The sequence below is a fragment of the Notolabrus celidotus genome, chromosome 10, assembly GCF_009762535.1.
Source record: "Notolabrus celidotus isolate fNotCel1 chromosome 10, fNotCel1.pri, whole genome shotgun sequence".
Taxonomy (NCBI): Eukaryota; Metazoa; Chordata; class Actinopteri; order Labriformes; family Labridae; genus Notolabrus; species Notolabrus celidotus.
This window is the reverse complement of record NC_048281.1, coordinates 36,187,531-36,213,939: the sequence shown is the minus strand read 5'-3', so window position 1 is coordinate 36,213,939 and position 26,409 is coordinate 36,187,531. Positions and strand designations below refer to the sequence as shown.

The window sequence follows — 26,409 nt, the reverse complement described above, 5'->3', positions numbered from 1 at the left end:
GGACTAACGTCAGACATCCGTCTGTGGTCAGACTCGTGTCCCTGATGTTGTTGTGGATCATATGGAAGTAAATCAGTTTCAGATTTTGAATTTTTTAAGCATTTGACTTCCTAGCACTGAATGTTTTTGCATTTAAATTATGTATCTGAATTTTTTTGTCATTGAGTTTAAGTCTTCAAATTTTCAACAAGTGTTTTTCACTTTTATTTTTCAATGTTCACAAAGTGAGTCAAAAATTCAATGCAAAAAATTTCAATGTATACAAATTAAATGCAAGATGCAGAATAATTAGCATAAGCAGCTGATAGATCGTCTCACATCAAACCCAACAGCTGGCCAATGAAGTCACGCTCCAGTGGTCATGTGACGCCGATGCTTGGACAGGAGTTGTGCTCTGCTTCAGTCACAAGATTCTCCACACATTCACAAACATATTAACAGAGGTTCTCGGGTCTCTGGTTGAAAGATGGTTGGATCAGTGAGCAGTGCATCACAGCTGGATCAGAGGGATCAGACTGTGAGTGTGTGTAGAGATCACATCAAACCGGGCAGGTAGAGTCTGCAGAGGAGACTCAGGATACTGGAACAGATATGAGCTGCTGAAGTCCTCGTTCTCACGTTCTCCTCTGAAACGGTGAAAACATCCACACTGGTGACGCCATCTTGACTCTCTGGTCTGCAGTTCTTCTTCTCTGCATACCTCCACCTACTGTGTCAGGATGTGTCGGCCTGTTCACAAGCATGAGGAAGCATGACTAAGCCCTCTTCTTCTAAACAGAAGCATGACTCAGCATTTAGAAATCAATATAAGGAAGAATCCGTCGTTGGTTAATGGATTTGGGTCGAGCCTTTATTCTTCTCATCCTCTTTAAAAGAAGAGAATAAGTTCCTAATGGACGAGGAGGAGACTCTCATACAGCTCATCTATATGCTGTTATTCCATAAATAACCTTAAATATGAATATAAATCTCTCCAAATGAGCTTAAAAGGTCAGACATGTCCGTGTTTATCTAACCCAGACGTTATTTAGGACTCTGTTTTTCCTAATGCGCACAAAACTGCATATTTCTGCTTCCATTAAAGGCTTAAAAGGTTGCATTAAGTCCTGTTGTTTATAATAATTAGTCTAAAGCTAAAGCATCGCAGATATTTACATAACCGCACGACAGCTCGTCTCAGGGATCCTGTTTCCTGTATCCTAACAAACACACGTCTCTGCTTTAGAGAGGAGAGTCAAGACGATGATTTCTTTAAAGACAGGAGATCAAAACAGAAAGGTAGAGATGAATTCACTGCAAACAGAACAGGATCAGCTGTTCCTGCAGGGCGCTCCCTCTGATGTGCATGACAGCGTGCTGCAGATTAATGTTAATGAAGAAAGAGAGAGGATGGAGTGATCCTGGAGAGGTGTGCGTCCGCTCTGCACCTGCATGAACGTGGAGCTCTGACTCTTAACTGTCCGTCATCGGGATCTAAACGAGCCGCTCTCATGAACACGCCTCGTGATCCTGTGACGGAGCCGTAATGACAACCTGTCATACCTGATGTGGCGTGTTCCCTCCGTCATGTGTGTGCGTGGGTGTGTGTGAGATATAATGCTCCTCAGACAGACAGCAGAGGAGACGTGTAATACCTGTAATTTAAAGGAGCAGTTCACAGTAATTACATCGGCTCGTTGATGGATCCAAAGTGAGGTTTGATGCACCTTCAACCTCTCACCCCCGTACCACCGCCCTACCACCGCCCCCCCTCCTCACAGCTACAAGTGCAATTTTGTTTCGCAACACGTTATTGCAAGAAGTGTTGCAAAAGTCAAGCGTGCAGATTCATCTCTTTGAAATGCACGAAAGCACTAAGTGAAGTTACAGGGACCGGTTCGAGAGGTTGAAATCACAGAGTCGTGGTTGTGAAGATCAATCTACACACGTGTGAATATTTGTTTGTGTGACTTCACATTCAGAACACCGTTGTATTTTTTCCACAAGCTCCCTTGTAGTTATTTTTCTTCTGTAACTTCAAATTCAGCTCAATCTAAGTGAAAATGAAACATACAAGTTCAGATATTTGATCCACAAGTTCTCAAATCATATTCTGCAGGTTCTCACATCAAGACTAGGGATGCACCGATCCTACTTTTTAGGTCCTGATATGGATACCTGGGCTTTGGTATCTGCCGATACAGATACTAGCCGATCCGATCCTGGTATCAATTTAACAATCTCTATTCCTTAAAGGTGACATATCATGCAGAATTGACTTCTTAATGGTTCTCTCCCTGAAATCTGTGTCCCTGTCTACAAACCCCCCTCAAAGTCAAAGACTCCATTCTGCCCCTGTTCTGATTTCTCCACCTTTCTGTAAATGTGTGCTGAAACCAGCCGTTTCAGTTTTCAGTGTTTTTCATACGTCACAACGCCATCCGGTCTGTAACAGGAAGTCAGAGCTCGGAGCTTGTTCAGCCCATAGACTGTATAAAATACAACTCAACCCCTCCTCCGTTTTTCATTCCCTGCACACGTGTGCTAACAAGGAGCTTAGGAGGGAGGCATGCTAGTTGTAGGCTGTCTTAATAAACACAAAGGTCGGTTTTACTCCCCACGTCTGCAGATTTGAAGATCTAGTGGATGATTTTTAGTTTTCATGGAAAAGTGCTAGCGCTAGTTAGCATAGCCACATAGCTACATGTTGGTAGCTGTGTACCAAGACACACGTCGACATGCTGACAAATAAAACAACAAGAAACACTAAATCTGTGACCAATGGTTCAGAAAGGTCCTGCTGCAGGCGCCTCTCCGTCAGGATCAGATTCTGGATCTGATTCAGAGGGTTGAAGTAACGCGGGTCTGTGAGCAGCCGTGTATATTCAGCCAACATGTAAACATTAGATCAACGTGCTGGACAGCCGAGGCCACACCCACTTCCTGAGGGGGCGTGGTCAGAGAGAAAACAGACTGTTCTGAGGAGGGCTGAAGAAGAGGGTTTTTCAGGCAGAACAAAATCTGATTTCAAAGTGTTTTTTTGAGCATAAACTTTAAAGACATGTTTTGGGGACCTCTTAGACCAATATATGTTGATGAAAAAAGCGTGATATGTCACCTTTAATGTGAGGATAGAATCATGTTTTGGCAACTTCAGGCTTTTCTGACTTGATGGTGAACTGTACCTGAGTTCCAAGTGCTAAACCAGAGGCTGGAATCCCTTCATTTCAAGGATCCAGAACAATTAAATCCAATAACCTGTCCGTGTTTTCACACTTTGAATCCATTAATAGAAGGTTTCTTCCTTCTCTGCAGTCGGCTACAGCTGACGTAAACTTCCTCCTTTGGGCTTCCATTATATTTTTCAGTGTGACTGCCATCCATGGAAACATTAGCGCTGCACATGTTGCAAGTTTCTGGTGGAGTTGTTTGCAAAAGAAGCGCGACATGCAGCTAAACTGCAGAGCCTCTGTAGTTATCCTCCATCATGCTCCACCAGGCAAACATGCACAGACCGGCTGGCACTGATGACATAGGAGACGCACATGGCTGTTGTAAACACAGAAAAGCATAGAACTGAGATGAATAGATCTGCCATATGGATCGGCACTATATATCGGCCCTTTGTCACCGATATCAGATCTAGCTTTTTGAGTCAGAGTCCAGGATCAGATCGGTGAATCCCTAACCGAGACTACAAGCTTGTACATTTTGCAACATATGAACCTTCATACTTCTCCTCCAGATAAGAACATTAACAACCCGACAGACTTTACTGTTCTATATAAATATGTTGTTTATTGTTGTCTTCTTGTACTTTGGTTGACACTGGTTGTTTTAAACGTGTGATATGAATCCACTTGACGTGACTGTTGAACGTTTGGTTCCTGGAAACACTCGTCCTGTCGGTCGGCCATCAGAAGCCCAGCTTCACCTGCAGTGATGTGGCGTTTAGGATGGATTACAACATCAGATTACAACATTCAGAGGGATTTAACGCGGCGTACAAGATTAATAAAAAGGCCCAGAGTCTGCCCGGCTGAAGCCCGGGCCGCGTGCGTCTCATCGTCTCTGCTGTTTGTGACAAAAGACCCGGAGACGCACACTCATGGAAACACACACAGACGGAGCGGACGTCAGCCTGTTGGAGCATGTTTCAAATGTCTTCATCATCCATCCTCCGGGCTCAGACTCAGAGCAGAGATCACACACACACACACACACACACACACACACACACACACACACACACACACACACACACACACACACATATTAAGTTTGTGTAACACGGGCGTGACAGGAGATCTTATATTACATAAACGTGAGCAGAGCACTTTGCAGCATTTAGCAAGTTACAGTGGCAAGGACAAACTTCCTTTAACAGGCAGAAACCTCCAGCAGGACCAGACTCATGTTAGACACACATCTGCTGAGACCGTGTTGGAGAGAGGGATAGAGGGAGATGAAGAGAGAGAGAGATGATAGTGGGGAGACGGATAGTAGTAGTTGTAGCAGCTGGAGTCTGGACCACGTCCACAGCAGCAGAGATCCAGAGGAACCTACGAGACAAGGGAGCTCAGGGACTCCAGAAAGGTCTAAGAGAAGAGAGAAGAGAGGGAGACCAGAAGAAAGAAAAAGAGGAGAATAAATGGTGAAGGAAAGTATAGAAGGAAAGGACGGGATGAGGAAAGGAGACATAAAGGAGGAAGAAACATTGAAAGAATGAAAGAAAGAAAGAAAGAAAGAAAGAAAGAAAGAAAGAAAGAAGGAAGGAAGGAAGGAATGAAAGAAGGAAGGAAGGAAGGAAGGAAGGAAAGAAGGAAGGAAAGAACGAAAGAAAGAAAGAAAGAAAGAAATAAAAGAAAGAAAGAAAGAAAAGAAAGAAAGAAAGAAGGAAATAAAGAAAGAAAGAAAGAAAGAAGGAAGGAAAGAAAGCAGAAAGGAATGAAAGAAAGAAAGAAAGAAAGAAAGAAAGGAAGGAAGGAAGGAAGGAAGGAAGGAAGGAAGGAAGGAAGGAAGGAAGGAAGGAAGGAAGGAAGGAAGGAAGGAAGGAAGAAGGAAGTAGGAGGAAGAAGAAGGAAGGAAGGAAAGAAAGAAAGGAAAATGAATGAAAGAAAGGAAGAAGGAAGGAAGGAAGGAAGGAAAGAAAGAAAGGAAAAATGAATGAAAGAAGGAAGGAAGGAAGGAAGGAAGGAAGACAGAAGGAAGGATGAAAGAAAAGAAAGAAAGAAAGAAGAAAGAAGGAAGGAAGGAGAATAAAAGGAAAAAAGAAGAGGAAAGAGAAAGAAAGAAGTAAGAAAGAAAGAATGAAAGAAATAAAGAAAGAAAGAAAGAAAGAAAGGAAGGAAGGAAGGAAGGAATAAAAAAAAAAGAAAGAAGGAAAGAAAGAAAGAAAGAAGTAAAGAAAAAGAATGAAAGAAAGAAAGGAAGGAAGGAAGGAAGGAAAGAAAGAAAGAAAGAAAGAAAGAAAGAAGGAAGAAAAAAAAAAGAAAGAAGGAAAGAAGAAAGAAAGAACAAAGGAAAAAGAAAGAAAGAAAGAAAGAAAGAAAGAAAGAAAGAATGAAGAAGGAAAGAAGAAAGAAAGAAGAAAGAAAGAATGAAGGAAAGAAAGAAGGAAGGAAAGAAAGAAAAAGAATGAATGAAGGAAAGAAAGAAAGAATGAAAAGAAAGAAAGAAAGAAAGAAAGAAGAAAGAAAGAAAGAAAAGAAGAAAGAAAGAAAGAAAAAAGAAAGAAAGAAATAAAAAAAAAAATAAAAGAAAGAATAGAAAAAGAAGAAGAATGAAAGAAAGAAAGAATGAAAAAGAAAGAAAGAAAGAAAGAAAGAAAAGAAAGAAAGAAAGAAGAAAAAGAAAGAAAGAAAGAAAGAAAGAAAGAAAGAAAGAAAGAAATAAAGGAAAGAAGATGAATAACAGACCCCAAAAAAGGATCTACAGCAGAGATCCAGAGGAACCTACGAGACAGGGAGCTCAGGGACTCCAGAAAGGTCTATGGTTAGTAACTTTAATGGGACAGGAAGAGTTAAAGTGAGAGACAGCAGAGAGGAGAGAGAGGGAAAGACAGGATCCCAGTGTGTCAGTCTAAGCCTATAGCAGCATAACTAAGACCTGGTCCAAGCCTGATCCAGCTCTAACTATAAGCTTTATCAAAAAGGAAAGTTTGAAGCCTACTCTTAAAAGTAGAGAGGGTGTCTGCCTCCTCGGACCCTGACTGGTAGATGATTCCAAAGGAAGAGGGGCCTGATAACTGAAGGCTCTACCTCCCATACTACTTTAGAGACTTTAGGTACGAGGAGCAGGCCTGCATGTTGGGAGCGTAGAGTTCTGGAGGGGTAATAGGCGCTATAAGCTCACAAAACGACCCTTGTCACATTTAAAAAGAGCATTTTTTTCCAACTGGACACATCTGAAGAATGAAATCAGTAATAGTTTACAGATACATATTTGTATTTGTGACTGTATGGAAGCTGAAAACACACATTCTATATTCCTGTAAAGCTTGTAATGTAGCGTTAGTCATGATGCACGGAGTATTTAAAGGCAGAGATTCAGTCACAGATCGTGTCCTCGTCCTCGTGTTCGATTTAAAAAACGATTAAATGAACGTCACAGAGCGGCTCAGCTACGGGGACTGAAAAAAAAGAGATAGGATTGGAGTCATCATTCTATACACACACACACAACACACACAACACACACACACACGCACAACACACACAACACACACACACACACAACACACACACACACACACACACACACAGTCTGCTGCTGGAGCTGTCTGTCTGGCTTGCCCATGCATGAAACTTTGCTTTTCCACCGCTCAGCCTTCACTCACAGCTTATAGGAGCAGAGACACACACACTATCTCTCTCTCTCACACACACACCCACACACACACACACACACACACACACACACACACACACACACACTCAGAAATTGGAGGTATTCTCTTTCTAATGGAGCAGCGAGGCCTGAGGGAGCAGCCTGGTCCTCTACAGTCACAGTGACGTGTCCTCTGCTCTTCGTCCATCACCAGAGTCTCCCTCCTCCTCCTCCTCCTCCTCCTCCTCTTCCTCCTCCTCCTCCTCTTCCTCCTCCTCCTCCTCTTCCTCCTCCTCCTCCTCCTCCTCCTCTTCCTCCTCTTCCTCCTCCTCCTCCTCCTCCTCCTCCTCTTCCTCCTCTTCCTCCTCTTCCTCCTCCTCCTCCCCTCTCCTCCTCCTCCTCCTCCTCCTCTTCCGCCTCCTCCTCCTCCTCTTCCTCCTCCTCCTCCTCCTCCTCCTCTTCCTCCTCCTCCTCTTCCTCCTCCTCCTCCTCCTCCTCCTCCTCTTCCTCCTCCTCCTCTTCCTCCTCCTCCTCCTCCTCCTCCTCCTCCTCCTCCTCCCTCCTCCTCCTCCTCCTCCTCTTCCTCCTCCTCCTCTTCCTCCTCCTCCTCCTCCTCCTCCTCCTCCTCCTCCTCTTCCTCCTCCTCCTCCTCCTCCTCTTCCTCCTCCTCCTCCTCTTCCTCCTCCTCCTCCTCCTCTTTCCTCCTCCTCCTCCTCCTCCTCCTCTTCCTCCTCCTCCTCTTCCTCCTCCTCCTCCTCCTCCTCCTCCTCCTCCTCCTCCTCCTCCTCCTCCTCCTCCTCTTCCTCCTCCTCCTCCTCTTCCTCTTCCTCCTCCTCCTCCTCCTCCTCTTCCTCCTCTTCCTCTCCTCTCTGCAGAAACATCTTCAGTAAGAGAAATGGTTTAAGTGGATGAAGTTCTCTCGGTGTGTGGCATGACGGGGGTCCGGTGTTTTATCTCTGTCTGTGAGATTTTATTTCCCCTCTTGTGAAATTGTATTTCAGTCTCAGTGTGAGGCGCCCCGCTCCCCCCCCGGCTGTGTCCCAATTCAGGAGCAGATCCTTTGAAGTTTGCATGTCAGGACCAGATCCACCTTTACAGGTTGACAAGGCCGGCCGGCCCTGCTGCAGAGACGACAGAGAGATGCAGAGAAAGAGAGGCACAATGGAGGAGGAGAGTTCTATGCAGCCCTCAGTTTGACCTCTTTGTTGTTAGATGATGGAATAAAAACCTGTTCCTTCACACAGAAAATGCAGATATGAAGAAACTGAATCCCTCTTATGACCCAGCTACTAACTTAAGATGCAAACACGTTGTTAAAAACATTGATTAAAGATGATTTGATTGATTTCATTTATGTTTCTCTGCTCTCGAGTCTGAGTCCAGAAATCACCGGAGAGTTTATGCTAACAAAGCGCTCCTTTGTTTTATGCTAACAAGTTTTATATAAAACAGGTTGGACCGACTCATGCAAACTGTAATCTCAATATTCATCTCACATGTTCTGCTTCACTTTATTTCCTCTTCAGCCTGAAGACTGCACATGCTTTTATTTGTGGGTTCATGCACACACACACACACGTACACACACACACACACACACATGTACACACACCCTGTCCCTGGGTTTGTTTATCTTCTGTAGGAAGCGATAGATTGAAACTGTCTCCTGCTGTAAAACATGTGTGAGTTAAAGAGTCTTTGTGTGGAGTAGATGAAGCTTTAGTCGATCATTGTTTACTGTGAGAAGTGTTTACACTGAATGAATATATGCACACACACACACTCTGTCCTCCCACTTCCCTCTGTGTGTGTGTGTGTGTGTGTGTGTGTGTGTGTGTGTCCCCTCATTAAAGAGAAGGTGTTTCTATCAGTGTAGTGTTTTAGCGTGTCCTTTAATCGTGCCGTGTTATAAACATTAAAGCTGCACCCAAACATCTTGAAGACCCTCTGAGTCTCTAATTGATCCTCCTCAGCTGATGTGAACGTTTAATGAAGTGCATCTCCTCCTCCTCCTCGATGAGGAGGCGCTGACTGCAGCGCTTCGTGTTCAGATCAGATGAATAACGTGCAGATCGGTTTAAACGCCATCAGAGCGCCTCCTCAGGTGTGACATCATTAGACTTCTAAAAGCTGGATAATCAGATAAATGAGGTTTGTTGAAGCTCTGAGGGAGAGAGGATCACTAGGAATGGATCGCACCCAGCTGTGTTGAGGACTAATCCACAAAGCATGCAAGAGTTCTGCAGCTCTGTGCAGGTTAGCTCCTGATTGTGCTTTTAGCATCTCCACTCTGTGCAGCGCAGAGCTGAGCTGTGTGCTCTCATCCTGAAGGCGCAAAATAATAATCACATGCATGATGAGCTGGATGGAGAAGGAAGTCAGTTCATGACAGATGAGACACAAATTATAACCAGCTTACTTCCTGGAATGAGCTAGTAAAAAAACATTATTATTGTTGTTGTTGTTGTTTCAAAAACATTTATAATTTTATTCAGTTATCAATGTATTCCTTGTATTTATCTGATCTTTTTAACTTTGACATATTTTTAATTTTGCCTTCTATCCTTATTATTTTATTCATTTTACTGAATTAATTCTATTGTTTTATTATGATCATTAATATTATTATGATCATTAATATTATTATTATTATTATTATTATTATTATTATTATTATTATAGTAATAATAACAAACATTTAGTAATTAACTTGAATTTTACCTTCTATCCTTATTTATTTTATTCATTTTACTATATTGATTTCATTTTATTTGTAAGGTATTATTTTATTATTTAGTATTTTAATATTTTGCTTCTAATTTTTTCTTTTATTATTTTACTAACTTCTTTGGTTTCCTCTCCTTTAACCTAGTTATGATGCTAACAGTAATGTCAGAGTGATATTAACAGACTTTATGTGCAGGTATCTTATTTTTAGGTCACTCGAGGGTGAATTGATGTTTTGATATCATAAAACTTGGAGTGTAACGACTTTTATAAATAGCAGACTGTAAATATTTCACTCTACATGTGCAGGACTGTTAGCGCCAGTATTTGTGCATCAGGTATTATTTTGAATGAGGTGGATTCGCATAAAAAGAATCCTGTTTTACTCCAAATAAATGCAAAAAGGCTCATTTAAATGTATGCAAATAAAACTGGTGCACAGAGACACTAATTTGCACATTTAACAGGCGCTAATGCCGTGCAATCACTTCTTGAATATTGATGGTTTATTAGAATTAGAAAGAAACGTGTTCATAAAGAAAGTATTCTGCATGCTAAGAGCTTTCAGGTGTAGAGTTAAGAAAAAAAAGAGGTAAACAGGATCAGAATCACACTCAGTAAAGAAAGACGTCCTTCAGGAGCAGCTGAGGTAACCTCCTGTCGTCGTGTTGAACTGAAGCTCACTCTTCTTCTTCTCTGTCTCCTCTCTGCAGGTCAACATGCCGGAGCTCGCTCTGCTGCGCTTCGTGGTCCTAGACGACGACTACATCGGGGACGATTTCATCGGCCAGTACAGCGTGGCTTTCGAGTGCCTTCAGCCCGGATACCGCAACGTGCCCCTGCTGGGCATGGCGGGAGACCCCTTACCCCACACCAGCCTGTTCGTCCACGTGGCCGTCACGAACCGGAGAGGCGGCGGGAAGGCTCACCGGAGAGGCCTGTCCGTGAGGAGGGTGGGCAGGAGAGGGAGGGAGTACGTCACGCTGAGACACACCGGCATCAAGGTGGTGGACGAGACCTTCAAACCTGCAGGGTCTCTGCTGAAGGAGGCCACGGACCTAGGGAGGAGGCGCAGGTGAGAGGGGGGACGGGGGTTTAATATAAGCCTAAAGAGAGGAGCTTAAAGAGAGAGTAACAGACTTGAAGTTATGAAGGATTTCAGGCTTTTTTGAACGGGTGTGTATGTGGCGTCTGGTGCAGCCTGCCTCTAGTGGATACTTGAGGAACTGCAATTTTCAGCACTCTGCTTTGTTACTCAAGATGGGAGTTGCTGCTTGAGTTTTCCTGACAAATCAAAGGATAATGCACAGAGTTAAAAATGTCTGTGAAGGTCTCACTAGCTGCTAAGCTAGCTATCCAAGTAGCTAAACAGTCCCCAAGAAACTCCACAACAAAGGGGTTTGATGAAACAACTTGAGGGACTGTGAGAGTTCAGGTTCAGGTGTTCAGTTAGACTGGGAGCTCACACGTCCAGCACCCGTCTGTTTATTCCTCTTCTCTTACTGCTCATCCTTCTCTCTCTGTAAACTGGCCACACAGTCAAGGTGAACATTTCTTTGTTTTCTATCTGCACAGTAAAACCTCACAAGATACGTTCAGTCCTTTAATTCCCTCCTGAGTCATCAGAGGACCAGCATGCCCCCCGCGGGAGCAGCTCTGATTGTGGGGACATCAGTCTGCAGGCCTCTTTAAGGGTTTCTAACGGAGATCCTGTAATTCCACACATCTCTCTGTGACTTTCTTTTGATTCCTAAATCCTAAAAATACCTTTTCTTTGTGAAGCTGGGATTCACAGAGTGCAGAGTTCCTGCAGCTCACCTGGTAACCGTTCCTCTCTCCCTGCCTGGCTGCAGCTCTGACGCTCGCTCTGGAAGCTAAATGAAAAATGTTCAGGAGGGATTTTGGATTATTCAGAGTAACAGGACATTTTTCCTGGAGGGAGATATTTAAAGAGTTTTAAATGTGTAATGCTTTGAGCGGCACAAACACAATTTTATTTACCTTTGTTGATCCGAGAGGAGGCAGAGATGATGTCCAATCAAACCTGGGCTCAAAGATATCTGCTGTGTGTGGATAACTGTTCCAAACACAGAGACAGGAAACCAAATATTCAGCCGGCCCAGCTCAAAGACGGAATGAAACATGCTGCTGTCTGCTCTGCTCTGATTACTTCACTTATGTAGGATCGGTTTGAGCTTTCTGAGGGACATGGACGCAAAATCACAGTTACAAAATATATCAATAAAAGATGTGGCATGTGAAAACAGCAGATTAAACAAAGAGGACAAACTTTATTAAACTGCAAGGAAATGTTCAGGTTTTCCTCTCCGCCATCATGATGGATTCATGTTGTCTCTTAAAGAGCGTCACAAAGAGAGACGTCTGAACCTGCTCATAGAAAGAGTCCAGAGATCTTTTTTAAAATGTAATTCAGAACTATATGGAAATCATTAGATTCATCAAATTAATTTTCTGATATGGGAAATTATGTTTTTTATAGCCTTTAATAACAGTCGAGGTAGAACATGCTCCAATAAGTTTCTAAACTCTGAAATGAAAGTAAAGATATCAGAATAAAACCTCACTGACTCTAAAGTCCCTCAGCACAGAAACACTCCAAGATAAGTTCATCAACTCAACATAAATCTGGAGCTAAATAAAATTCATGATGAATAGAGAATGAATCAACAAATCAATAAAAAGATGAAGAAACAAAACAACAAAAAAAATCAATCAAAAAAAAACATAAAGAAAAAAATAGTAAATTAAATAAATATGAAAAATATCAAGAACAAATAAAAATGTAGAAAAAATGGAGCAGAACTCAAAATAGAGACACAAACAGAAAAACAGTCAAATTAATCAAGAACAGAAAAAATAAAATATGAACAAAAATAAAAAGTATAAGAAATTCATAAAAAAATGAGGAAACAAATAAAAGTTAAAACAAAAAACATAGAATAGATAATTAAACAAAATAATAAGTCAAATAAATTAAGCAAAAAAAGATAAACAAAGAAAACACAAATAATGAGTAAAGGAAAATAATGAAAAAATCAATAAAAGTAAAATAAATGCAGACTAAAGAAAGAAACAGAAATCATAATCAAAAACATAATGTCAAAGAAATCAATGAAATATTATTTTTTTAAAGTTAAAGAAAAAAAAAAACTTTAAAAATTCAGAGTAAAGACAGAAGAGGAAAAAAAATAGTGAAATGTATTAAACACAAAAAAATAAATGAAAAACAAGAAAAAAGGTGAAAGGGAGAAATTAAAAAATGAAGCAATGAAATAGAGGAATATATAAAAGCAGAAGCAAGATTAAACACAAAAATGAAATTACAAAAGGCACAAGAAATAACAAAATGTTAAAAACTAAAATAAGCCACTGACCAACAAGGACAAATAATATAATAATAAAAGGTTGCAAAATAAAATAAAACAGATTAAATATAATAAATCTGCAAATGATAAAAAGGATTTAAACATTTATAATATTCCTGAGTGATGCTCCGTCCTCTGTGCAGCCACTGAATGGATGTTAAGTGCCCACTCTCACACGGCGTCACTCTTTATGAAGTTAAAGTTTGTGTGTTGTGTAAAGTTATTAAAGTTAAAATGTGTAGGGACCGATAGAGCTGAGAACTTAAATAATCCTGCAGGTGGTTCTCCTGAAGTCATGTGACAGATCCTCTGTTTCTAGTCTCGTCTCTATTTCCAGGTCTGCCTCTCCGCTTACAGAGGACCGGCTCTGTTGATGAGACGTGTAGTTATGTGGGTGAACCAGAGGAGCTTTCATGACGCTGCTGAAATCAAGACTCAACCTGAGACTTCTCTGTAGAGCAAATAAGAAAGAGGAGAGGAGGAGGAGGAGAGAGGAGGAGGAGGAGGAGGAGGTGACAAAAGAAGAGTCAGGAAGAAGAGTGGAGGAGGATTATAAAGCGTCTATAAATACCAGCTAAAATAGAACCTGGTGGCGCAGCACCCACCAGCTTATCACTGAATACAAACAATATAAGAGGGGGCGGCGTGCCAAGAATCCTCTCTGCTTTATTTCTGCTGTTAGAAAGGAGAATACCTCAGAGAGACAGGAGAGTTCGGACACTATCCCTCTCTCCAACACGGTCTCAGCAGATGTGTGTCTAACATGAGTCTGGTCCTGCTGGAGGTTTCTGCCTGTTAAAGGAAGTTTGTCCTCTCTGCTGTAACTAGCTAAATACTGTGAGGTGTAATGCTCATGGTGGATGAAGGTGGGGTCAGACTGAGTCTGATCCGGTCTTGGTGTTGGGTCTCTGTTCATAATTTAACATAGAGTGGTCTAGACCTGCTCTGTTTGGAAAAGCGTCTTGAGATGACGTTTGTTGTGATTTGGGGCGATACTAATAAAGATTGATTGATGGATTCATTGTTGGATGGATGGTGAGATAGGTGGAAGGTTGGATGGAGGGATTGATGGACGGATGGATTGTTGGAAGAAGTGATGGTTTGATGGATGGATGGATGGATAGATGGATGGATGGATGGATGGATGGATAGATGGATGGATGGATGGATGGATGGATGGATAGATGGATGGATGGATAGATGGATGGATGGATGGATGGATGGATGGATGGATAGATTAATGAAAGGTGTGATGGATGGATGGATGGATGGAGAGATAGGTGGAAGGTTGGATGGAGGGATTGATGCATGGATTGTATGATAGATTGATTGTTGGGAGAAGTGATAGTTTGATGGATGGGTGGATGGATGGATGGATGGATGGATGGATGGATGGATGGATGGATGGATGGATGGATGAATTGTTGGATGGATGGCTGGATGGATGGATGGATGGATGGATGGATGGATGGATGGATGGATGGATGGATGAATTGTTGGATGGATGGCTGGATGGATGGATGGATGGATGGATGGATGGATGAATGGATGGATGGATGGATGGATGGATGGATGAATTGATGGATGGATGGATGGATGGATGAATTGATGGATGGATGATGGATGGATGAATTGTTAGATGGATGGCTGGATGGATGGATGGATGGATGGATGGATGAATTGTTGGATGGATGGCTGGATGGATGGATCGATGGATGGATGGATGGATGGATGGATGGATGAATTGTTGGATGGATGGCTGGATGGATGGATGGATGGATGAATTGTTGGATGGATGGCTGGATGGATGGATGGATGAATTGTTGGATGGATGGCTGGATGGATGGATGGATGGATGGATGGATGGATGGATGGATGGATGGATGAATTGTTGGATGGATGGCTGGATGGATGGATGGATGGATGGATGGATGGATGGATGGATGGATGAATTGATGGATGGATGGATGGATGGATGGATGGATGAATTGTTGGATGGATGGCTGGATGGATGGATGGATGGATGGATGGATTGATGGATAGATGGATGGATGGAAGGATGGATAGATGGATGGATGGATGGAGATATAGATGGATGGATGGAGATATAGATGGATTGATTAATTATAGGATGGATTCATGAAAGGTGGGATGGATTAATTGTTTGATGGATGGATGGATGGATGGAAGGATGGATAGATGGATGGATGGATGGAGATATAGATGATAGATTAATTATAGGATCGATTCATGAAAGGTGGGATGGATTAATTGTTTGATGGATGGAGAGAGAGATGGAAGGATGGATTGTGGACAGATGAATAGTCCGATAAATGGATTAATGGATCAATTGATGGATGGTTGGTTAGATAGATGGTTTGAAAGGTGGATGGATTCATATTTGGATGAATGGAATGATGGATAGATAGATGGATGATTGGATGGAGTGAATATTGTTAGTCGTTGTCTCCTGCGGCTCAACATGTGTATAAATATTCTCTTAATTCATAAATAAAAACAAACAGACGAAATTGAGAATATATACTCAATGAAATCCTCAAGTTTAAAATGACTCAGGGTTTATAATCTGATATTCAACATCTTCACTGTGAGTCAGAGAAGTTTCAATCTCTGGATGAAAAATCACTGAAATTAAATCTGATCTTTGAATTCAGTCTAAAGACTCAATGTCCCTCCTGATCACTCATCTGAAACATCTCACAGCCTCCTCCATCATGAAGCATATCTATATCACTGTCAGGTGATCAATCCTCTCCATGTCAGGCTCACACACACACACACACACACACACACACACACACACACACACACACACACACACACACAGAGAAACACACACAGAAACACACACTTTCACAAACAGCTTTTAATCTGCCTGCTTCAGTTTCATTGTCCTTCCTGTCTGCTGTCCGTCCAGCTGTGGCCTCATCTGCTGCTGTCACTTATCATGCATCACGGCTCTGTTGGTGTCCGTCCATCGCTCACACACTCTCTCTCTCTCTCACACACACACACTGATACACACACTGATACACACACACTGGTACACACACACGCTTCCATGCATGTGAGTCGTGATAATCTCTGGTCCAGTTGGAGCTCTGCCAGGTGGTAAATTGTGTTCACTTGCTCAGCAGAGGTTTCCTGTGTGTGTTTGCGTGCACACACTAACACACACTTTATTATGAAGTGACCGAATCGGCACAAAGCGATTACTCCCTCGCCCTCGTTAGAAGCGCTAACGACCCACTTTTGCGTCCTCACACACCTGCAGCCCAAGAACAACTTTCTATACGCCGTCATTTTCCTGTTTCACATTCACGCTGTCGGGTTTTATTCCTCACATGCTGAACGCTCGATCTGATTTCACCTGATTTTAAGATTCAAAGACCGACTCTGTGATCGATTCACAAGAAAGGGAAGGACAGGATGTGTGTGTGTGAAAGTGTGTGTGCCTTTATAAACCTTTCTGACCTCTATTCCAGCTTAATTTTACAGCCGACCCCGCTCATCTGATCTAATATTTCCTCCTCTCTCTCTCTTTCTCTCTCTCTCTCTCTCTCTCTCTCTCTCTCTCTCTCTCTCTCTCTCTCTCTGTGTTTTCATTCACATCCTTCCTCAGAGCACGACGGCCAGCTTCAAAGAGCAGTGTGGGCTCCCCACGGTGGCCAAACTGAAGCAGTGCATCCAGAGTCTGGCCACGAGGCTGCAGAGCCCTGAGGGGACGATGGGGGCCACCATGGTTCTGAAGGAGGGGTACCCGTGTCTGGAGGCTCTGGTGAACCTCTCGGAGGCGACACGAAAACTGCTCTCAGCGTACGACACGGTCAGTAAGAGGAAGGAGGAGTAGGTGGGCCTGATTTATAACGTGTTTCAAGAAAGGCCATAGAGGTTGTTGTCTTCCATGCAAGGAATCCTTTTCCATCTTATCTTTAGTTTTTGCAGGACTTTAGCTCTCTTTGCACATTCAGCCATCCTCACTGAGCCAACCGACCCTGCAGGATTCTGATCTGTAGTTTATCACCTGTCTGCTGGGAATTCAGTTTGATTCAACAACATGTTTGTGCACCAGTGATTCCATCTGCATGATGGGAATCAACTCGTATGTACCGTTGCATTAGAGACTAACTCAAATGTTAGCGGCTTCAGGTTTTGACACGGATAGTAGTAGTTGTAGCAGCTGGAGTCTGGACCACGTCCACAGCAGCAGAGATCCAGAGGAACCTACGAGACAAGGGAGCTCAGGGACTCCAGAAAGGTCTAAGAAAAGAGAGAAGAGAGGGAGACCAGAAGAAAGAAAAAGAGGAGAAGAAATGGTGAAGGAAAGGATAGAAGGAAAGGACGGGATGAGGAAAGGAGACATAAAGGATGAAGAAACATGGAAAGAACAAAGAGAGAAAGGAAGAAATAGAAAAAAGAAAAAATGAAAGAAAGAAAGAAAGAAAGAAGGAATGAAAGAAAGAAATGAATGAGAGGAAAAAGGAATGAAAGAAAGGGAAAAAAAGAAAGAAGGAATAAAAAGAAAAAAGAGAAAGTTAAGAAAACAAGAAAGAAAAGAAAGAAAGAAAGAAGGAAAGAAAGAAAGAAAGAAAGAAAGGATGAATAACAGACCCCAAAAAAGGAATCTCCAGCAGAGATCCAGAGGAACCTACGAGACAAGGGAGCTCAGGGACTCCAGAAAGGTCTATGGTTAGTAACTTTAATGGGACAGGAAGAGTTAAAGTGAGAGACAGGCAGAGAGAGGAGAGAGAGGGAAAGACAGGATCCCAGTGTGTCAGTCTAAGCCTATAGCAGCATAACTAAGACCTGGTCCAAGCCTGATCCAGCTCTAACTATAAGCTTCATCAAAAAGGAAAATTTGAAGCCTACTCTTAAAAGTAGAGAGGGTGTCTGCCTCCCGGACCCTGACTGGTAGATGATTCCAAAGGAGAGGGGCCTGATAGCTGAAGGCTCTACCTCCCATACTACTTTAAGAGACTTTAGGTATGATGAGCAGGCCTGCATGTTAGAGTGATCTCAGCCTCAGTTAAAACTCCTTACTGTCCCTTTAAAGCTTCTTCTGTGGGTTAAAGGTGTCACGCTCTTTTCAGCCTCTGCAGCTCGGTCTAAGCTGATTTCCTGAGGAAGCTCCTGCAGCTGGATGTTGTGCAAACCCAACACTGTATGACTGAGTGTGCACACATGCAAATCCTCTGATATCAAATATGCAGGAGACACTCTGAAGTGACATGAATCAGTCATCCTCACTCCTCCTCACACACACTCTGACGACCAGCTGTGTCCTCCTCCTTCTCCTTCTCCCTCTCAGGACAAATCTCTCCCACCTGTTCAGGTGCTCAGGTCTCACTCCCACACACACTTCAGTGCAGAGTGTGTGTCTCTGAGGATGATGATGTTTGAGTGTGGATGCAGGAAATGTGAGCTCAGCGGGTCAGTGTCATGTCGCCACAGTCGGTGTGATCTTCAGTAATACATGGCAGACACAAACACACACCTCTTCAGACTGAGTCACCGTCACACACTCGTCCTTCTTCTTCTTCTCTCTGCATCTTTTCTGAAGCCCTGAAGTTGTCTGTCCTCGTCCTCCCTCCTCCTCCTCCTTCTTCTTCTTCTTCTTCTTCTTCTTCTTCTTCTTCTTCTTCTTCTTCTTCTTCTTTACACAAAGTCTGTACGGTTTAATGTCCGAAATTTTTTTTTTCAAAATTTTTTTTTTCAAATTTTTTTTTTTCAAAAAAATTTTTTTTTCAAAAAATTTTTTTTTTTCAAAAAATTTTTTTTTTCAAAAAATTTTTTTTTTCAAAAATTTTTTTTTTTTCGAATTTTTTTCCAAAACCATTGACAGTCATTGTTTTTTCCATCTGTGATTCTCTTGATTTCTCTTTCTTTCATTAGTTTTTATTTGTTCTATCTTTTTTGTATCTGTGTGTACTTTTCAAAAGAAGAAGCTGTGATTCTCTTGATTTAGCAGCTTGTAACAGTAGTCTTCTCTCAGCCCACCGTGAATGTGTCTCTCCTCCCGGTGTTCCGGTTTTAAAAGTGACCCTGTAAACTGGAGACCTTCAGCTGAACGTGTCAGTGTTTGTGGAGTTTACACAGCTGTTGAAACACAGAGGGAGTTCCTGGGAATGCAAACTAGTTTAGTTTTTATTAAGATTTCAAAATATCCTCATCAGATATTTAATGATGGTCTAAAGACGTTTATGAGGGATGCATCCGGCTGAGAGTCTCCAGTTAACAGGGTCGCTGTTTAAACCAAAACACCGGCTGATCTCTGCGATCACGGCTTTTTGAGTTCAAAAGGATTTTAAAGCCGTGTTGAAACGTCTTTGCTACTCGCGCTTATCTCCTCTCACGTGTTGATTCATTTGTTGCTTTTTCCATGCTTTAACAGCAGGTGCAAAATTTTCCCTTTTTTTCATGTTTTTCTGCTTTTGGAGTACAATTTCAAATTTGAGGAAATTTAATTTTTTCGACAGGCTCTGGGTCAACTTTTTTGTCAAATTCTTTCCGTCAAAATTTGTTTTCAATTTTTTTTGTCAAAATGTTTTTTTGTAAAAAAAGAATTTTCAAAAAAAAAAATTCCAATATTTTTTTTCCAAATTTTTTTTCAATTTTTTTTTTCAATTTTTTTTTCTCAAATTTTTTTTTTCATTTTTTTTTTCAAAATTTTCCAAAAACCATTCACAGTCATTGTTTTTTCCATCTGTGATGAATGGCATTCGTCTTTGTTTTACTGCCCTCTACTGGTCTGGTGGTGTAGTGTCACAGGATTTTAAAGCCGTGTTGAAACGTCTTTGCTACTCGCGCTTTAAACAACTCTTGCATTGCTGAATGTGATTCCTTGGTTGATATAGTTTGTGTTCGAGCTAAATAAACAATCCTAACATTCTTTTCTAAACTTCAGTTTTTGGTCATATTTTGAAGATTCTCCAAACGTCAGAATCTAGTTCCTGCTCTAGAGGGTCTCCTCATAGGATCATGAGATGGACGAGAGCTCTCTGAACTCTGAACTGAAAATATATTTGCAGTATCTGAAGCCTTGATTCATGATCTCTGTGTTTTGCACCTGAGTGTTTTCATGATCAGTTCTCTCTCTGTCTCCTGCAGATGATCGCAGCTCAGAAACAGCTGATCGAGAACGCAGACGCCGTCCAGGAGAGGTTCGCTCAGGTGCAGAGAGAAGGTAAAAATGACTGTTGTGATCGCTCATGATTTAAAAAGTCCACATCCAAAAGATCCACCACATGCACGTCAGCTGTTCAAAAAGAGGAGACTAAACTTCTTCTGAGGGAGGAGAATATTTTTAGACTCCACCTCAGACGCCTCCTGACCTTCAGCTGCTGATGTAAATGTCACCAGGACTGTTTGCTTCTGTAAATATGTAAATCTAGTTTCTGACAAAAACACACTTTATGAGTTTATGAAACAATCTGAGCACATCCTCCTGACAGCTGATAGTTTACCTGGTTTAAGGTCTTGATGCTCACACACCTCTGTGATCCGGTCTGTGTTTCTTCAGGGATGGACTTTCATGAAGAGCTGTCTCGACTCGGAGAGAAGGAGGGACTGAAGGGACGGAAGCAGAACAAAGCTGTGGAGAGTTTCACCTGGAACATCACCGTGCTCAAGGTACACACCATAAAACCCAACAAACGTTCTCCTCAGACTCCATCCAAACAGAGCCGGTCTAGACCGGACTCTATGTTCTATTATTAACTAAGACCCAACATCAAGACCAGGATCAGATCCAGTCCCATCTTCCAGACAGGACTCAGTCTGATCTCATCTTAATCCACCATGAGCAGAGCACTTGCAGCATTTAGCAAGTTACAGTGGCAAGGACAAACTTCCTTTAACAGGCAGAAACCTCCAGCAGGACCAGACTCATGTTAGACACACATCTGCTGAGACCGTGTTGGAGAGAGGGATAGAGGGAGATGAAGAGAGAGAGAGATGATAGTGGGGAGACGGATAGTAGTAGTTGTAGCAGCTGGAGTCTGGACCACGTCCACAGCAGCAGAGATCCAGAGGAACCTACGAGACAAGGGAGCTCAGGGACTCAAGAAAGGTCTAAGAAAAGAGAGAAGAGAGGGAGACTAGAAGAAAGAAAAAGAGGAGAAGAAATGGGGAAGGAAAGGACGGGATGAGGAAGGAGACATCAAGGAGGAAGAAACAGGAATAAAAGGAAGGAGGTAGGAATGAAACAAAACGAAGGAATGAAAGGAAAACAGAAAGAAAGAAAGGAGGATGGAATGAAAGAAAAAGGAGTGAAAGAAAAAAGGAATGAAAGAAAGAAAAGGAAGGAATGAAAGGAAAAAGGAAAGAAAGAAAGCAGGAAAGATAGAAGGAAAATATTGAATGAAAGAAAGAATGAAAGAATGAAAGAAAGAAGGAAGAAATAAAAGAAAGGAAAAATGAATAAAAGAAAGAAAGAAGGAAGGAGGAATGAAAGAAATGAAAGAAATGAAAGAAAGAAAGAAAGAAGGAATAAAAAGAAAAAAGAGAAAGTTAAGAAAACAAGAAAGAAAAGAAAGTTTAAAAGAAGAAAAGAAAGGATGAATGACAGACCCCAAAAAAGGAATCTACAGCAGAGATCCAGAGGAACCTACGAGACAAGGGAGCTCAGGGACTCCAGAAAGGACTATGGTTAGTAACTTTAAAGGGACAGGAAGAGTCTTCTGAATATCTGTCTAGTAGGTCAGAGGCAGAGGGTCCAACTCTCCCAAGACTTACTGGAACTCGAGTCCAATCCCATGATAGATATGGCTCATTGAACGCTACGTGCTAAAGAAGAAAGCTATCTCTCTCTGCATGTCTTTAGCATTTATTAAGGATGTAAAAGAACGTGCAGCATGTTGGGAAGGAGGGTCTAACTCTGCAGGAAGCACACACAGGGATCAAGGACTCAGCCGTCATTTCAAGACCTTCATCTTTGAGTTTAGTTGTTTTGTCTTTTTCAGGATTTAAAAGTTCATTAAGATAAAGACCTGTTCCTCTTCTCTCAGGTTGACACAGAGGAACCTTAAAGCAGCTTTACATCAGTACCTTCAGGTCCATGTCTTTACGTTGACTCCTCTTGTGTCTGTTTGTGTCTCAGGGTCAGAGCGACCTCCTTCGTGGAGCTAAGATGGATTCTCTGGACGCTCTGAGGCAGCTGGCTCTGGCGTGCGAAGCCTGCGGACTCACCTCCTCCTCCTCCAACTCCTCCACCTTCTCCACCGCCGAGCTGCACTACACCTCCCACCCTATGTCGGGCCGCCGGAGCAGCACGCACGGAAACGGACGCATCTGACAGCCGCTCCGGGTCCAGGGCGCCGCCAAAGACGAACGGCGAGCGGAGGGAGTGATTACCGATGAGGGTGAGGAGAGAGGAGGTGAGGGTGTGAAGATCAGCGAGGGAGACGGAGGAGCGTTTCCCTTTAATGCAGTACGAGTCCGGACCAGTCTGGACCGGTCTGGACCGCAGCAGTAAATCTGTTCAAGCCTTACGGGAGGTCCGGCCTGCAGGAAGGCTTCTTATGAATGTTGAGACGACGCTCCACACGGGTCCTTGAACTCCTCACGCCTCCTGCTTACTTTACACAGAGAACACGTCTCTACATCTCCACTCTGCAGGTCCCCGCTCATTAGAGAGGACAACATCGATTCATCTGTGACAGCGAGGACGTCGCTGAGACCGTGTTTAACGGCCCTGTCGGTGTTTCATTTCATTATCAACGCAGAGCAGAGGGTCGTCTCTGCAGCACGGAGACCACAGGACGACTGTGTGTGTGTGTGTGTGTGTGTGTGTGTGTGTGTGTGCGCTCATGTGTGTGTTTACACCTGGCTGCAAACGAGGGAGAGAAACCTTTTCAATAAGAAAGACAAGTTTAGAAGGTATCTGATCCAAGTGGTCGACTTTATTCTTTTAATACTTCTTTAAAATCACAAAATCTTCAACTTTTATTTTGCAGAAGAATCTCCCATTCATAAAACTTCTCTTTAGAGCAAACATTTGGAAACGTGCAAACTCCAAACTGCAGATTAAGGAGTCTTTAACTGATTGAAATCAACACTGAAGCTCTTTATGAGCCACAAAAACAAACAGGACCGTCTGCAACAAGATTTTTATATTGTCTACATCAAAATACTGACCATGAATGAAACCTTTAACCATTATAAGACAGCACGGTGAGATCTGAATGATAGGCTGCACGTCTTTGGCCACAGGGGGCGCCAAAGTCAACACTCCTTATAGCAGCTTTAAGGCTCCTGTGAGGAATTTTCAAACGGTCATGAAACAGCTGAAGTTCTTTCTGCAACATCATTCAAATCTTCTCCCAAACGCTGCTCCCGATCAGCTTCAGGCCATCCGATGAACTGCAGGCAGAAACAGCTTTACTGTCATTCACAGTGAGCGATGTTTTGATGGTAAAAGACAACAGGATTATATTTATCATGAGAAAACCTTTCTTAAAGATGTACAAGACAAGGTCGGCAAAGAGATGATGGTGCAGCTTTGTCCACAGGGGGCGCCAAAGTGTACGAATACGTCCTCACAGGAGCTTTAGGAGAGAGTTTTGCACAAACTTGGAGTCTGAGTGGAGATAAGATGTTTAAATTGAGTGTTTTCACATATAGAATCTTGAAACCCAGCGGCGAAAAGTCGGATTATTCTCTGCTGGAGATGCAAGATGCAGAAACAGAGTCAGAGACGTCAGAGGACGGATTGTTTTCTGTGCTCGTATGAAAAACTAGGATAGTCAATGGGTTCCTGGTTTGCACTCAGGCCACATTATTTCTCATCTTCTGGTTTCTAAATGGACTGTAGTAACCTAATCCATGCTACTGAAGCCCAAAGAGACAGGATGGGTCCTTCTGACACCAAAATGTCACCCCTCACCTGCAGGTTCTGCAAAATCTAGGACTGTAGGAAGGAGTTAAGTCTCATCCTTTATCTAAATATTTGCAGATTTGTTAAATTAGGTGCTTCATTTGATCCCAGACTCCAATCTTTTTGCAAAACTTGAGTTCTGAACATTTTCTTCTGGTTACTTTAAAACTTTAAAACCTCTCCAACGACGTCTGCTCACAGGTGCACGAGGATTAGTCTGCCTTCTAAACTTTAACTAGAGTACAGAAACACACACACACACATACACACACACACACACACACACACACACACACACACACACACACACACACACACACAGGGGGTCTTGTTATCTCCAGTCCGTCGTGTTCGGTTGAAACTTGAGGATGGATCTGAGAAGAGATGCAGTAATTGGAGACGTTGTGGATGTGTGTGTTGATGCTGTCGTACCGCGTGTGTGTTGTAGTACATGAGTGGATCACATAACACACTTCACGTGTATGTGTGTGTGTGTGTGTGTGAGTGTGTGTGTACTGACAGCAGATAGTGTGTGAAGTACACTGTAGCAATAATGTTAGAGGTAAAGAATGTGCACTGACTGAAACCGTTCAGATCAGTGATGCTTAAAAATGTGCTTAAAAACTACAAACATGGCGTCCAGCAGGTGCTGCTGATCGTAGTAGTGCTCACCTGTCATCAGTGTTGGCGTTCCTCTAGGCCTTTGAGTGTAACTGTGTGTTTTTCCAGGAGAACACCTGGCTCTTTCTAACTCAGCTTTTTGTACTCACGTTCTTGTTTTCAAGTCGAGAGATCGTCTGAAACGCTCCCAGAGGTCCTTGAATCTTACGTACTGCTCCTTTAAACAGAGTGAGACAGACAGAGGTTTAAATTCTGAAGAATATTAATGTTGATTCTGACGAGATGGATGTTGATAAAATGATATATTAAGGCAGAAAGATTGGGTGCACATGAAGAAATCAGGATGGAGGAGGAATTTTTACATTTCCAGAATGAAGTGGAACTTAAAGCTCCTGTGAGGATTTTTATCTGATGATGAAAAATTCTGATGCCTCTTTATGACCTGCAAAAGCAAACCAGCCAATCAGGAACAAGGCTGATTATTACTATAAGAAGTTATTTGTGATGTTTTAAAGCACTTGAAGCGTTTAAAAGGGGGTAGGTGTCAGTTGAGTCGATAAACAGCTTCTGCAGAACGCCAGAAAATTCTGATTAGTGATGCATTTTAGTGTTGGAATAACACAGGAGGAGATTTAGTTGTCAGAAAACATGAGTCAAACATGCACAGGAGAGAGTTAGGAAAGAGAAGTACCACTTTTGGCCACAGGGGGCGCCAGAATCAACCCAAAATGAACGTTCATCACAGGAGCTTTAAAGTGAAATTTGAAAAATTTGTCAAAAATTCTGCACAAAGAACAGAGTGTCAGAAAATAAGAATCAGGAGAAGGAAGTTGAATAAATAATGCAAAGAATAAAAGAATAAAGTGGAAAATTGAGGCAAAATAAAGGACAAAGATATTCTTTAAGTTCAGCTTCATTCTGGATTCTTTCTCTCGTGTGATTCAAAAGCTTCGGTTTGAGTCTCACGTATAAATACGCGTCCTCAGACTCTGGATCAGAGCGAGTTGTTGTCCTGACGCAGAGACACTTTGAATGTTCCCTCTGACCTTTGAGGGAGGCCAGGAGGCCGGGAGGCGGACCGATGAGAGTCCAGGATGACAGCTAAACAGTGTACCAGCTCCCCTGCTGAGCGGCCCGACAGGTGACATTTCACAGCAGACAGGATGTTCATGAGAAACACTGGAACCTGGGGATGACTGAGGTCCACTCCCCTGCCCCCCCTCCTCAGAGGACTACTGTAAGCCCTGAATGACCCGCTGTATGTGAGTCTGTGTTCCTCTCCTTTATTTACTCTCTCCTCTTTTTATCACTCGTTCATTCGCTCCTCGCTCTCCTCCGTCCTCGTGCTCCTGCTGCTCCTCCGGAGGCTGCAGGTGGGAGCTGAGTCACAGGCGCAGGAGGAGGCTGACCTAATAACATTTCTGTGTGTGTGTGTGTGTGTGTGTGTGTGTGTGTGTGTGAGGGAAGTAGACACTGAAGGGAGAGCAAAGGTTGAGGATGATGATGAAGAAAGAGGAGGAAGAGGAGGAGGAGTGATATGGGATCAGCTCCAGCTGCAGGTGTGTTTGTTGGGCTCACCTGCAGAGCTTCATAATTGGCCGTGAGCCTCAGACAGACTGACAGCACCTGCTGCGTCGCTCTATTAATACACACCCCGACTCGCAGGATGTGTGTGTGTGTGTGTGTTTTATGTCTGTCACGTTACCACGGTTACCACGGTGCCCTACACCCCGACCTGATGATGCAGACCGGTTCATTGCCAAAACGTTTGCCATGGTTTCTCTTGAACCAGCAGAAGTTTCAGGAGCTCTTTGGAGGATTTCAAATTATCACTCGACGACACGAGGCGTCCGCTGACAGAGTCCAGAGAGCGCCTTCAAAATAAAACCTGAGAAACAATCAGAAACAAAGATGGAGGAAGGAGAAGGATGCAGGAAAAGATGCATCATTAAATTCAATATTTAGAAAAATTAT

At 42.7% G+C, this 26,409-nt stretch overlaps 1 protein-coding gene across 1 annotated transcript in view; it reads left to right on the top strand.

Annotated features, from left to right (window-relative positions):
* The window catches only part of plcl1 (phospholipase C like 1), a 33,139-nt gene extending 9,912 nt beyond the window's left edge, over positions 1-23,227 (top strand). The window contains exons 7-11 of the mRNA XM_034693220.1: positions 10,248-10,609; positions 16,566-16,767; positions 20,049-20,124; positions 20,461-20,570; positions 22,039-23,227. Of these exons, the coding sequence (XP_034549111.1) occupies positions 10,248-10,609; positions 16,566-16,767; positions 20,049-20,124; positions 20,461-20,570; positions 22,039-22,233 (945 nt within the window). The 3' untranslated portion in view covers positions 22,234-23,227. The remainder of the gene's footprint in view (positions 1-10,247; positions 10,610-16,565; positions 16,768-20,048; positions 20,125-20,460; positions 20,571-22,038) is intronic.
* The last annotated feature ends 3,182 nt before the right edge of the window (positions 23,228-26,409 follow it).